The 14,976-nt window shown below is 42.2% G+C and overlaps 1 protein-coding gene across 7 annotated transcripts in view; it reads right to left on the bottom strand.

Annotated features, from left to right (window-relative positions):
* Window positions 1-14,976, bottom strand: part of cep112 (centrosomal protein 112) — a 425,679-nt gene that overhangs the window by 250,139 nt on the left and 160,564 nt on the right. For 6 of the 7 annotated variants that reach the window (XM_041216547.1, XM_041216546.1, XM_041216549.1 and 3 more), the window contains one exon: window positions 13,313-13,456. The exons of the other annotated variant lie outside the window; for it this stretch is intronic. In XM_041216547.1, the coding sequence (XP_041072481.1) occupies window positions 13,313-13,456 (144 nt within the window). The remainder of the gene's footprint in view (window positions 1-13,312; window positions 13,457-14,976) is intronic. 7 annotated transcript variants of the gene reach the window in all.

The following is a 14,976-nucleotide window of genomic DNA, read 5'->3' as shown; positions in this document are numbered from 1 at the left end:
GTCCAGAGAAGGTTCATTAGGTTGATTCCGTGTATAGAGGGATTTTCTTCTGAGGAGAGGTTGAGTAGGTTGGGCCTCTATTCATTAGAGTTTAGAAAAATGAGTGGCGACCTTATTGAAACATATAAGATTCTTAGGGGGTTTGATAGTAGATGCTGAGAGGTTGTTTCCCCTTGTGGGAAAGTCTAGGACCAGAAGGTATAATCTGAGTATGGGGTCATCCATTTAAAACAGAGATGAGGAGGAATTTCATCTCTGAGGGTAGTTAATCTATGGAATTCTTTACCCCAGAAAGCTGTAGCAGCTGGGTTGTTAGGTATATTCAAGGCAAAGGTAGACAGATTTTTAATCAGCGAGGGAATCAAGGGTTATTGGAAAAGGCAGGAAAGTGAAGTTGAGGATCAGCAGATCAGCCATGGTCTCATTGAATGGCGGAGCAGACTCAATGGGCTGAATGGCCTACTTCTGCTCCTACGTCTTATGGTCTTATATCCTTAGTTTCCATTAGAAGAGTTCTTCTCTTGTAAGAATTCAATACTAATTATTAACACGGATTAAAATGTGAATGGGAGATGGGATTTGGTGATGCATCTTTTGTTTGACCTTTTTGGTCTCTGCCTTCTGGCCTAGAAAACACAGGTTTGACGCCACTGAAACAGGATACAGTCAAGTAAACTTTGTCTGAACAATTAAATCCATTACATGATGGAAAACTTTCACCTGACTATTGCTGACATGGTCAAAGGTTAACAGCAGCCAAGATAACAAGTGAATACAAAGATCATTAAGAGATCAGCAAGGCCATCTTCTGGACTCTTTCTTGCTCAATTGCATTTAATAATGGGCACTTGTATATGTCAGTGTCAGCTGCAGGACAGCAACATTGTACAAGCCTCCCAAGTCCAACTGCCCTTGTTTACACTCCCATCTGGTAATACACTCCATCAGACACTAAACAGAAAAGGCAGTTCCCAAAACCACTCAGGAACAGAGGGCACCTGACAGCCACTGGAGAAACTCAAGTCGGTAAGTTTATATTCTTAACTGCAGTTGGCGAGAACCATGCACTTGCCTTCAGCTCCAAGTTTTAAATGTGAAGGTGTCTAAAGATGGGTTTTTACATGTTACACTTTCTGTGGGTTATCTACATTCTTCACCAGGAGTGTAAAATAGAGTGGATTTTACTCTGCATTTACAAATCAATCCCACTGTATAATATACTTCAAACAAAACGCTCTAGCAGTACAGAGCAATAGCTGCAATGATCATATTACTGGACTCATCTCATGAAAGATAGGCCTTTAATTTTAAAACTAGCTATTTTTACTCTGGTTACTTTAACGATGTGTATTAAATAAGCTAAACCCCACTAACAACTTGTATTTGAATATCCCAGTGTGTTCAGACAAAGGGGGGGGGGGGAAAAGTTTTTTTTTGTTGAAAAAATTATATTTCTGACCAGTAGCAGCCGCTGTGTAAACTGGTGCCTCTGAATCTTAGGTATTATTGTAGAACTAGCTTTATCCTCGGTGCAGTAAAGAGCACAGCGCAGGAAACAACTCAATTGCACTTCCCATCTAAACAACTAACTATAGTAGAGTAAAAGCAAAATACTGTGGATGTTAGAGAACTGCAATAAAACAGAAAGTGCTGGAAAAAACTCAGCTGGTCTGGCAGTATCTGTAGAGAGGGAGAGAGTTCAGAAGTTCTGAAGAAGAATCATATTGGACGCGAAACATTATCTCTGTTTCTCTCTCCACAGATGTTGCCAGACCAACTGAGTTTTTCCAGCACTTTCTGTAACTATATTATTGTTTTCTTTCCAATTTTTTGCAATAGCATTTATGGTAAATGTTATGCTTTCAATCTGAACAAAAACAATAGGTAAGGACTATAAAGCATCAGTTTCACCATAAAACCTATTGGCAACTATTTGAGAGGTCACTTAATGCTCCTTCTGACTTCATTGCGCCATCAGTGCCAATCCAAGGCCAGTCACCTCTACACACATTCTCAATGCAAACTTGACAAACACCACCTGATCTTTCTATTGCATACTTGCCAGTCTTCTGGCCTCATTATAGATTTTAATACCTCTAGGCTCTGATGAAAGTTTCTACTCCCCTTTTGGCAGGGTACTGAGAAAAGGATGCATGTGGGGGCAGCGGGGTGAAGGATGGGGGCAGTGGAGGAAGAGGGTGGAACAGGAACGTGCTCAAGGTGGGAGTCTTCTGTTGAACACCATGCTGGAAGGACAGTCTGTACCCATGGTTGCTCATCCACGGCTGCTTTTATCTTTCCCAGGAACCGAGTGTTGGAGTCTGTTCCACTGTGCTGGTTTTTCATGCTTATATATCGATCCGTCTTACCAACCAGCCTTGGTGCTATTCACACATTCCCTCTGTCTTATAAGTAGCTCTAATTCCTTTGGTTTCTTTCATTTTGCCTCCTAATGTCTCATGTTTGCATTGGAAACTGTTTGGAGAAGGTTCACTAGGCTGATTCCTGGGTTGAAGGGGTTGTCTCATGAGTAAAGACTAAGCAGGTTGGACCTATACTCATTGAAGTTTAGAAAAACGAGAGCTGATCTTATTGAAACATATACAATTCTGAGGGGGCTTGACAGGGGTAGATGCTGAGAGGATATTTCCTCTCGTGTAGGAAACCTAGAATTACATACAAATTAGGAGCAGGGGTAGCCCATTCAGCCCGTCAGGCCTGCTCCAACATTCAATAAGATCATGGCTGATCTGACCATGGCCTCAACTCCACACTTCCGCCTACCTCAAATATCCTCTTGACTCTCTTCTTAGTCAAGAATCTATCTACCTCTGCCTTAAAAACATTCAGTGACCCTGCCTCCATCACTTTCTGGGGAAGACAGTTCCAAAGACTCAGGTCCCTCAGAAAAAAATTCTCCTTATCTCAGTCTTAAATGGGAGACCCCTTATTTTTAAACTGTGCCCCTTAGTCCAGTCTAGTCTCTCCCACAAGGGGAAACATCCTTTCAGCATCCACCTTGTCATGTCCCCTCAGGATCTGATATGTTTCAATAAGATCATCTCTTATTCTTCTAAACTCCAATGGACACAGGCGCTGCCTGTCCAACTTTTCCTCATAAGATAACCACTACCCCCCCATCTCAGGTATCAGTCGAGGGGGCACAGTTTAAAAATAAGGGGTCCCCGATTTAAGATGGAGATGAAGAGAAATTCCTTCTCTCAGAGGGTTGTTAGTCTTTGAATTCTCCAAAGGAAATAGTGGAGGCTAGGTCATTGAATACATTGAAGATCACAATCAGAAGAGCCATGAGCAGGCTCAAGGGGGCAAATGGCCTACTCCTTTTCCTATTTCTCATGATCTTATAATGAATCACGTTCATGTCGCTTCAGTCATTTAACCATCAATCTTACAGGTTGTTCCCCAGCATGATGTTGTCTCCAGCCCTTTCAACTTCTGTCTTGTCCAGTGTGTGCTCTCATCCAATGTGATACACATCACACATCTCTGCCACTCCTTCCTTCTCATCCAAACCAACAACCAATGGACCACCACGGCAGCATTGTACCACACTTTTTGCACATCATCCACCTTTTGATCTTATTTCACCAATGCGATTTCTGTACAAAGATGCTTTTCAGATGCATCTTTCCCTTTGCTTGGCTTCTTTTTAAATGCTATTCACTTTTATTATCTTCTAGTTTAAGCTACAATGCTAAATTAAAAACAGTGTTATCCCCAGGCTGCTTTCAGCAATGTCCTAGCACAGCATTGACAAAGGCTTTAGAACAGGTTGACCACCCACTCAGCTGCAGCTGGTAGGTAGCTCTGAAGATGGGGCAGAAAAACAAGAGAGATTTGATAATGTCACAACAATTGAAAAGAAAATTCTATTATTTGCAACGTGGAGTGTCACAGGGATCAGTGCTGGGGCCTCCATTATTTACAATCTATATTAATGACATGGATGATGGGATCGAATGTGTGGTTGCTAATTTTGCTGATGATACAAAGATAGGTAGGAAAGCGAGTTGTCATAAGGACTTAAAGAGTCTGCAAAGACATGTAGATGTGTTAAGCGGGTGGGCAAAAATTTGGCAGGAGTATAATGTGGGAAAATGTGAACTTGCACACTTTGGCAGGAAAAATAAAAAAAAACTGCAATTATTTAAATGGGGAGAGACTGCAGAACACGATGGTACAAATATATTTGGGTCTGAATGAATCACAATAAGTTAGTATATAGGTACAGCAAATGATTAGGAAGGCAAATGGGATGTTAGCATTTATTGCCAAGGGAATGAAATATAAAAGTAGGGATGTTTTGCTACAGTTGTACAGGGTATTGGTAAGACCACACCTGGAGTACTGTGTACAGTTTTTGTCTCCTTATTTAGGACAGGACATAATTGCAATAGAAGCAGTTCAGAGAAGATTCACTCAACTGATTGCTAGAATGCGGGGGTTATCCCTATGAGGAAAGGTTGAACTGGCCTCTAAAGAACATTTACTCCAGGGTTTACCCAGGGAGGCAGCAGCAGTGGCAGTGGCGTAGTGGTAATGTCACTGGACTAGTAATACAGAGGCCCAGGGTAATGTCCTGGGCACATGAGTTCGAATCCCATGGTGGAATTTAAATTCAGTTAATAAGTCTGGAATTAAAAATCTCATTAAAAACCCAACTGGTTCACTAATGTCATTTAGGGAAGGAAATCTGCCATCCTTACCTGGTCTGGCCTACAAATAACTCCAAACCCACAACAATGTGGCTGATCCTGTGAAATGGCTTAGCAAGCCACTCAGTTGCATAAAAACCGCTACAAATCCTACAAAAAGGAATGAAACCAGATGGATCACCTAACATTGGCCTAGGCACCAGAAACAACAATGGCAAACACAGCCCTGTTGACCCTAAAAAGTCGACTAACATTTGGGGGTTTCTGCCAAAATTGGAGAACTGTCCCACAGACTAGTCAAGCAACAGCCTGACATAGTCATAGTCAGGGAATCATACCTTACAGATAATGTCCCAGACACCACCATCCCTGGGTATGTCCCACCAACAAGACAGACCCATGAGAGTCATAACAGTCGGGAGGATGCTGCCCTGGGAGTTCTCAACAAAGACTCTGGACCTCATTAAGTCTCGTGGCATCAGGTCAAACATGGGCAGGGAAATCTCCTGCTGATTATCACCTACCATTCCCCTCTCAGCTGATGAATCAGTACTCCTCCATGAACACCACACTGCAGGAAGCACTGAAGGTGGCAAGGGCACAGAATGTACTCTGTGTGGGGGGCTTCAATGTCCAGCATCAAGAGTGGCTCGGTAACACCACTACAGACTGAGCTCGCCAAGCCCAAAAGAACATAGCTGCTAGACTGGGCTTTTGGCAGGTGATGAAGGAACCAAAAGGAGGAAAAATCTATTTGACCTTATCCTCACCAATCTACCTGTCACTGATGCATCTGTCCATGACAGTGTTGGTAGGAGTGACCACTGCACAATCCTTTTGAAGACAAATCCCATCTTCATATTGAAGATATCCTCCATCATGTTATGTGGCACTACTAAATGCTATTTGGGATAGATTTCAGACAGATCTAGCCGTTCAGGATTGGGCAGCCATGAGGCGCTGTGGGCCATCAGCAGCAACAAAATTATATACAACCACAATCTGTAACCTCATGGCCCGGCATATCCCCGACTCTACCGTTACCATCAAGCTGGGAGATCAATCTTGGTTCAATAAAGAGTGCAGGACAGCATGCCAGGAGCAGCATCAGGCATATCTAAAGATGAGGTGACAGGGTTACTTGCACGCCAAACAGTGAAAGCAGCATGTGATAGACAAAGCTAAGTGATCCCATAACCAACGGATCAGGTCTAAGGTCTGCAGTCCTGCCGCATGCAATCATGAAACGTGCTGAACAATTAAACTACTAACAGGAGGAGGAGGCACTGCAAATATCCCCATCCTTAATGATGGGGGAACCCAGAACATCAGTGCAAAAGACAAGGCTGAAGCATTTGCAAGAATTTTCAATCAGAAGTGCCAAATGGATGATCCATCTTGGTGTCTTCCTGAGGTCCCCAGCATCATAGATGCCAGTCTTCAGCCAATTCAATTCACTCCACGATATCAAGAAATGGTAAAAGGCACTGGATAGCGCAAAGGCTATGGGCCCTGACAACATTCTGGCAATTGTACTGAAGACTTGTGCTCCAGAACTTGCTGCACCCTTAGCCAAGCTGTTCCATTACAGCTACAACACTGGCATCTATCCAATAATGTGGAAAATTGCCCAGCTACACCCTGTACACAAAAAGCAGGACAAATCCAACACGACTAATTGCCGCCCCATCAGTCTACTCTCCATTATCAGTAAACTGATGGAAAGTATTGTTGACAGTGCTATCAAGCAGCACTTACTCAACAATAACCTGCTCACTGACACTCAATTTGGGTTCCACTGGGGTTACTCAGCTCCTGACCTCATTGCAGCCTTGGTCTAAACATGGATAAAAGATCTGAATTCAAGAGGTGAGGTGAGAGCGACTGCCCTTGACATTAAGGCAACATTTGACCGAGTGTGGCGTCAAGGCACCCTAGCAAAACTGGAGTCAGTGGTAACCAGGGGTATATTCTCCACTGGCTGGAGTCATACCTAGCACAAAGGAAGATGATTGTGGTTGTTGGAAGTCAATCATCTCAGTCCCAGGACATCATTGCATAGTTCCTCAGGGTAGTGTCCTGAGCCCAGCCATCTTCAGCTGCTTCATCAATGATTCCCCTTCATCATAAGGTCAGAAGTGGGAATATTCACTGATGATTGCACAATGTTCAGCACGATCCACAACTCCTCAGATACTGAAGCAGTCCTTGCCCAAATGCAGCAAGACCTGGACAACATTCAGGTTTGGGCTCACAAGTGACAAGTAACATTTGCACCACACAGTGCCAGGCAATGACCATCTCCAACAAGAGAGAATCCAACCATTCAATGGCATTACCATCGCTAAATCCCTCACCATCAACATCCTGGGGGCTACCATTGACCAGAAACTGAACTGGATCAGCCCTAGAAATACTGCGGCCACAAGGTCAGAGGCTGAGAATTCTGCAGACAGTAACTCACCTCCTGACTCCCCAAAGCCTGCCCACCATCTACAAGGCACAAGTCAGGAGTGTGCCTTGACACTTCACTTGCCTAATGATTGCAGCTCCAACAACACTCAAGGCACTCAACACTATCTGGGACAAAGCTGCCCCCTTGATTGACAACCTGTGCGCCAAATGCAACATCTACTTCCTCCATCACCGACACACAGTGGCAAATTTATTTCCATTTTTATTCATTGTTTTATCCCCACCTTTTAGCCTATTTCGATCTTTTTTCCCACCGTCCGCTCCCCCACCCAGGCCATCTATCACTTGCTTATTCTGCTTTCTACTCTTAATGTCACCATTAGCACCTCTTTTAGCCAGTATCACTACCATCAACACTCCTTTTACCTTTTGTTTATGACATCTCTGGCAATCTCTCTTTTGCCTCCACCTATCACTGGCTTCTATCCAGCTTCACCTGTCCCACCCCCCTTAAGCAGTATATATTTCACCATATTTTTACTTCTCTTTAGTTCTGAAGGAGAGTCTTATGGACTCGAAACGTTAACTCTGTCTTTCTTTCTACAGATGCTGTCAGACCTGCTGAGTTTCTCCAGCACTTTTTGTTTTTGTTTCAGATTTCCAGCATCTGCAGTATTTTTGCCTTTACCATTGTAATTGGCCTTTATTTCAAAGGGAATGGAGTATAAAAGTAAGGAAGTCTTGCTAAAACTACACAAGGCACTAGCTAAACCACACCTAGAATACTGTGTACAGAGAACATCTAAGGAAAGATATAGTGGCATCGGAGGCAGTCCAGAGAAGGTTCACTAGGTTGATCGCGGGTATGGAGAGATTTTCTTCTGAAGAGAGTTTGAGTAGGTTGGGCCTGTACTCACTGGAGTTTAGAACAATGAGAGGCAACCTTATTGAAACATATGTGATTCTTAGAGCGCTTGACAGGATAGAAGCTGAGAAGTTGTTTCCCCTTGTGGACTAGAGGGCATAATCTCAGAGTAAGCGGTCGCCCATGTAAGACAGAGATAATGAGGAATTTCTTCTCTCAGAGGGCAGTGAATCTGTGGAATTCTTTACCGCAGAGGGCAGTAGAGGCTGGGTCATTAATTTTTAATCGGTAAGGGAATCAAGGCAGGAGAGTGAAATTGAGGATTTTCAGATCAGCCATGATCTCAGTGAATGGCGGAGCAGACTCGAATGGCCTACTTCTACTCCTATGTCTTATGGTCTTATGCCAATCATCAGAAAAAAGCCAGGTTAGAAGTCAGTAATAATCTTCCATGAGAAAGAGCATAGGTTAAGAAAACCATGAACACAGATTTACTGTGTTCATTCTGCTATTATAGATGAGTCACATTTTACTTTAAATTGCCTAATGAGGAAGAGATGTTGCCCATGAAAATATAGTGTGCAAGACCTGGTCTGGGAGTTCGGATTACCCAAAAAGGGGTTAACATTACAAGTTTTTTAAAACAGTTAATTTAAGAAGCAACAATTTAGTTATGATGCATATACTAAATAGACAGAAAAAAGATGAGAACTGTTTACAGGACAAATGGACAGATGAAGTGAAGCGGTGCTGATCACCCTAGTTGACAATGGCAGTCTCTTCTGCACTTGGTCTTTTTGAGGTTACCAGCGTGTTGGCTGAAGCTAACATAAACCAACCTCAGAAAGCCTTTTTCCATCTGAAGTACATCTTCCCTTCCAAGTGCCTGTTTACATACCTTATTTCTGGTGTGTGCCCCCTGCCAATCATGTGTTCAACTGTCCAATTACCAAAGAACAAGTACCCAAGATGAGCCCCTCTTATTCCCGTGCCCCAGCCCACGAAGTCATCTCATGGTTTACCTCTCACCAGGATATTTTGTTAACCTTGCTCGAACAGTTTGTTTAGATATGGGGCATGAGACCCCACCTTATCAGGAATATCTTGTACCAGGCCCAGTGCTAAAATCATGCCCTTGGCAGAGATAACAGTCGTGCTCCTGTGCCTGTGTCAACTCTGGCAAGCTGCTACAGAATCTTTCATAAGGGGGAGAGAGAGAGGGACACACTCTTTCATGAAGGAAAGAAAGTTAGTCTGGACAAACAATCTAATCTGCAGTGACTGGATGCTCTTTCATCTTAAGGCATTTCTTGAACTCAGTGTTTAATTATTAAATCCTAAGCAGTGCAGTGGAATGTCTGCTTTTGATGACTTCAAAATTCAGGCCTGCTGACAGGAAATGTTTAATCCATTGCTTATTTTAAGTAAGATATGACAAGTGCTGCATGCTAATTTTTTTCAATACTATGCTCCTCAAATGATGCAACAAAGTTTACATTGACTAGACTCTGGTCTAATCAACTTTCACTTTACAAAATGTCCACAAAATATAGAAATCAAAAGTCAATGTTTGATCATTCAAACTAACAAAATAATTTAAACTACACATCAATTATACACATTTATGACTCTCTGTCAGATCTAACAACATGGATCACAGTGCACCTTAATTGATTTATGAAAGGGAAAATTATTTAACACGGCAAGTGACTGCAGCAATTTCACCGAAGACTTATCATGTCTGGTGAGGAAAGGTTTCAGTTAAATCTTTATGAGCTACAGAAATGTTACGTGTCAGGGACACAAGTGTGCAGCTTAAGAAAACGTACAGGTAAACAGTAGAACAGCTTGGTAGTACAGGACTTGAATATTGCTGAAAAGAGAGACTTATTGCGGAAGCTTTTCATCTTGCATTCATCAGGATAAACCCAAGATTGCCAAATTTCAAATGATCACAACAATTTATACCACAGAAGAAAAAGAGGTGCTGATTGGTTGGCAAGTTGACGCTAATTGGCTGAGGCATTGCCATGGAGAAAGCCCAATGGGGGACAAGAAGCTCCCCATGCTTTCAGATAATTCAACAAAGGCCCAAGGCTTGAACATATTTCTCGATGCAGAAATAGAGCACATCAAAGCTATTTTGCAGGACAATGGCTATCCCGTTCAGGTTTCACTGTGTATCACACAAACTCACAAATAGGTCAAAGGTCACCACTTCTGAACCTTAAAAAGTACCCAACCTACCTCAAGTTACCCTGGAAAGGTAAAGTGTCTCAAAAATTTAAGCAACAAGTTAAGCAAACCATTTCACACTGCTACAATGCAATAGCACACCTGTGATATTTTCACTAATAGGATGCTGCCATCAGTTCAAAAAGGCATTCTGCCTACCACACAACTGAGCAACATCATGTATGAATTTCAGTTCCTGTGTGATGCCAGGCCATACAATTGGCTGATCGAATCAAGCAACATGTTCCTCTGGCTGTTCATAATAGCCATAGTATACACAATACTCAATTGTCAGAGTACACACCATACTCAACCAGCCCACGCTTGCAAAACCCAAAACAAAACAATTACTTTTAGATGTGATTCCACGTTTGGGCAGCATTTGCTGAACAAGCTTAAGTGTGCTAATAGCTACAATAACAACCAATTTAAGATAATCAGTCGAGCACATAATGTGGCTCATTTACGCTTGCTAGAAGCGATGTACCTTTACATACAGGGATCCATTCTCTGCAAACAAAAGGAATACGTTCAAGCATTGCACCATTTTTTTGAATTACCCGGAAGCACAGGGAGCCTATGGTTTTCCATTACTTTCTCCTTGGCAATGCCTCAGCCAATCAGGGTCAACTTGCCAACCAATCAGCACCTTTTTTTTTCTTATGGTATAAATTGTTGTGATCATTTGAAATTTGGCATTCTTGCGTTTATCCTGATGAGTGCAAGATGTAAAGCTACAGCAACATGTCTCTTTCTTCCACAATACTAAACAGCAGAAGTATTTCTTATAATAGGTATGAAATTGTGCATCACAAAGGTGGAATTCTTCCGGTGCTCTTTACTATACATTGGAGTGTTGCAGGGAAGCCCATCATGCAAATCTGGAAATTACCATTACTTGGGGTTAGGAAAAGGGTGATGGCCAGAGCTTCCCACCATCCACTGTATTTTGGACTCCAACACATCACTGAGGTCAAGTTGCAACCTATGGTTCTGTTCCTAAATTTCCTTAGAAGAAATCAAGTTATGGTTGAGTTCTTGAAAATCATGACTAAGTGAAACCACTTAAAGTGAAATATTGGTTCCCATAGGAATCAATGTTAAAACTGTAGTGAGGTTCTGTATCAGAAAAAACAAATATTGAAACATTATACCCTCTAAGTTGAAATATTTTACTCTGACAAATTCCTACATTGGTAAATTAAATAACTTTTAAAATAAAATAAGTTAAAAAAAATAAAAGAAAAATGTCACTTTCCACTTACAGTACCTCCTCCTTGCCGCCGATCCCGCTTCCCTAAACCTCCCATTCCCTGATCCTCCTGGTTGCTGAAGATCCTCCCCCTCCCAACCCTCTAAGTTGTAGCCTTTCCTGCTCCTTGACCGTTCGAGTTGTGGCCTCCCCTCGCCCCCCAGCCCTCCAAGTTGTGGCCTCTTCCCCCTCCCTGACCCATCCTGTTGCTGAACCTCCCGCTCCCTGACTCATCCTCCCACTGTTTCCTTCTCCTGGACTTACATTCCTGTTCTGTTCCCATTGCTGAGCTGAGGTTGCTACAATCAGTTTTTTTTTTACATGCTCCTGCACGGAGCACCTTGATTAGTACCAGTGAGGGTGTTGAGACATCACTTGCAATACTGCACTTTTTACACTTGGAAGATACATACAGTATTGGTCATAGGCTGGCTACGGGCATGTATCCAGAACCCTCCTGAACCCTCGCTGTGCGTGAGGGCTCAGAAGAGGAGCAGCAAGGTAGGACCAGCTTCGACAGTCATTTTTAAAAAAAAAAACTTGGATTGTAGCAGCCCCAGCTTGGCACTTCTGCACCATCAGGGCTTGCACTTCCACAACATCAAAGTTCCAGCTTCAGATCAGTTCTGGATCTTGAGTGGGAACACAAGCAGCAAGGGAGTGGGTCAGGGAGCGGGAGGCTCGGCGAGGGGGTGAGTCAGGGAGGGAGAAAAGACCACAGCTCGGAGGTCGGGGAGTGGGAAAGGCAACAACTCAGGGGTCAGGGAAAAGGGAGCGGTCGCAACTTGAATGTAGGGGAGGGGCAAGCCACAACTTGGAGGTGGAGGGGGGGTTGGGGGTCACAACTCAGTGGTCAGGGACTGGGTAGAGGTTGTGGCTCGGAGGCCAGAGTCGGGGAAAAGGCCACTCCAAAATGGCACCAATCAGGTCACGCAGGGAATGACATTAAAATTATTCTTGCGACGCTTAATGAAATTACAGGTTTCATCAAATTACAGCCTTTAAAGCAAAACAATGTTAAATGGGAAACGTTAAACAAGGGCCTACTGTATAGCATAGCATATAAACCAGCTGAAAGTGTGCCAGAATAAATCATAAGACCAAATACCAACTGCTAAGGTACTTTGCTGTGTATTCTGGGTACATGCCCGTAGCCAGCCTATGACCAATACTGTATGTATCTTACAAGTGTAAAAAGTGCAGTATTGCAAGTGATGTCTCAACACCCTCACTGGTCCTAATCAAGGTGCTCTGTACCAACTTTGTCCAATTTCTCTCCACTCCTTTGTGTCTGTCTTGTTCATCGCCTCAGCATCATGAATCCTTCAGTCATGCCTTCTGAAACTCTTTAAAGCCCTTTAACTTGCCACTTTTCACTGACTTCAAAAGCCCCTTAAAATCCTTTCTCTTCCATCATGCCTAAGATTTCCTCTGGTTCCCTCTAATTTCTCCTCATTGCTAAGCAGTTTGAGCAATTTTCCTACATGCACTTTAGAACTGTAAGCTTTTGTTAATGAATTAAAACAATTCTGTTGCATTTTTAAAAACAGGTTTAGAAGCTCCTCTGCTGACACATGTTCAGACTATGAGCCCACACCTGAGATTTTGAATATCCACAATGTACAAGAAAGCATGTCACTTAAATTATTTTGAAGCTTTTAGTGCTGTAGTGTCAGTGTTAATTTGTAATGAACTATATGGTGTTGATGCATTCATATAGGAAGCTTCAGAACTTTAACCTCATTACTGCAACTTTGTCAAGAAGCAGCCTGTTGGAATTGTGGCTATTTTTCCCATATTATGTATACCGATTATTAATGAAACATTATTAAGTAATTTAAGGTAAAAAAAAAATGCCTGGACACTTACAGTGGCCTTAGTCTGAGCAGCGTATTCTGTCTCCATTTTACTGAGACGTGAATTGGTGTCATTGAGGAGTTCCTGAATATTCTCTGTGTGTTTCTTCTGAAGTTCAAACTTTTCTTGCTCCAGTTCTGCTACAACATTGTGTAGCTGCATTTAAAAATTAAAATCATGTATTATTAGAGAATACATTGGTATCTGGAAATGGATATTAAGTGAATCTTATTATTTTCAGCAACCAACAAATACAGCCTCTGTTTTGTGATTGTCCCCAGGAACTAGTCATTGGAAAGCTAATACACAAAGCAACCTGTAATCACCTGAGGATAGATGCGACCACACAGTTAAATCTCAATTTGTCAGTAGCCTGCCAGGGACACAAAAAACCGATGAAATTACTGAGTGATGTATTTTATAACTCTGGTGAAGCCTGCTAGACATTAAGTTCATCTGAAGATCAACATGGTGAGCATCTTTGAAAGATTACAGCAGTTACATTTACATGCTGGTATTTCTGCCACCATCCTAAACTGAAATGTAATCAGCATTTAAAATATTTTAATGCCTACTTCTGAAGTATTACATTAATTCAAATCGAAGGAAATTTTACTCATAGATGCATACAGATTTTCAAAAACTCATGTGCCAAGAATTATGCAGGATGAAACTGGTTTCTGCCTTATTACTGTGCATGATGCACAGAAACTCTTCCAAAACACTTAAGCTCATAAGGGAAGATGTTGCAAGACCTGTATCAGGCACTTAAGAATCTAGCCAAAGCAAATGCCACATAATAGGGCAAGTCAGAGGAGGCACATGTATAGGAACTCACCCAATTTTCTTTCATTTTCATGTAAACACACTTGTTGGTTTACAATTGGCTTCATCTCACCAGAATATGCAGTAGCTTGCCTTCTGGGAGATAGGAGAAATGTATGCAAGTTTTTTTTAGTGCATTTCACATAATGTAGTGGTTAATTATTATGACTCCTGGTTATGCAGTAAAGATAAACTTTAGTAGTAGACAGTAAGGTTAACTCCTGACTATAAGGGACACAAGATCTATTTACAGGAGGGATCAGTGACAAATAACCTGAGCAAAGGTCTAATTCAGAACAGAAATTTATAACATGAGCTACAGATAGAGCAAGGGAAGAAAATAAACAAGCTTGCATTTATTTAGCACCCTATCACATCTTTGGGATGTCTCAACCAATTTGCAATCATGTGGATTACAGTTGAAATGCAGTCACTGTTATAATGTAAGCAAAGGAACCAACAATTCATCAACAAATAGTGAACAAAAGCTACATAAATTAATTTGCTCAAACCACTTCATCAACACAATCTTTTAAACACATGGACACTGTAAAATCTTTCCTATCTCCCATTTGGGTCCTTCCCCCTGATATGGACTTGACTTGACTTTCCTCCCTCAAGTCCAAGGTTCTGAGGCTTGTCGTCAGCAAGGTTCCACCAGCAAAACTAAGCACTACAGCCCTACAACTCTGAGGACCTTACTGATTCCTGCCACCAAGATCGAGACCTAGCTTTGAACCCACATCTTTCTTTAGTTTCTTTCATAACTTCCCTCACATCCTCTCCATGACACCCACCCCACCCACCCCCCGACTCCATTGATCCCGTTCCAGCTAAACTGTTGACTACCC

Source organism: Carcharodon carcharias, chromosome 22 (assembly GCF_017639515.1).
Source record: "Carcharodon carcharias isolate sCarCar2 chromosome 22, sCarCar2.pri, whole genome shotgun sequence".
NCBI classification, from domain to species: domain Eukaryota; kingdom Metazoa; phylum Chordata; class Chondrichthyes; order Lamniformes; family Lamnidae; genus Carcharodon; species Carcharodon carcharias.
Note: the sequence above shows the minus strand (reverse complement) of the source record. Positions and strands in the feature narration are given on the sequence as shown.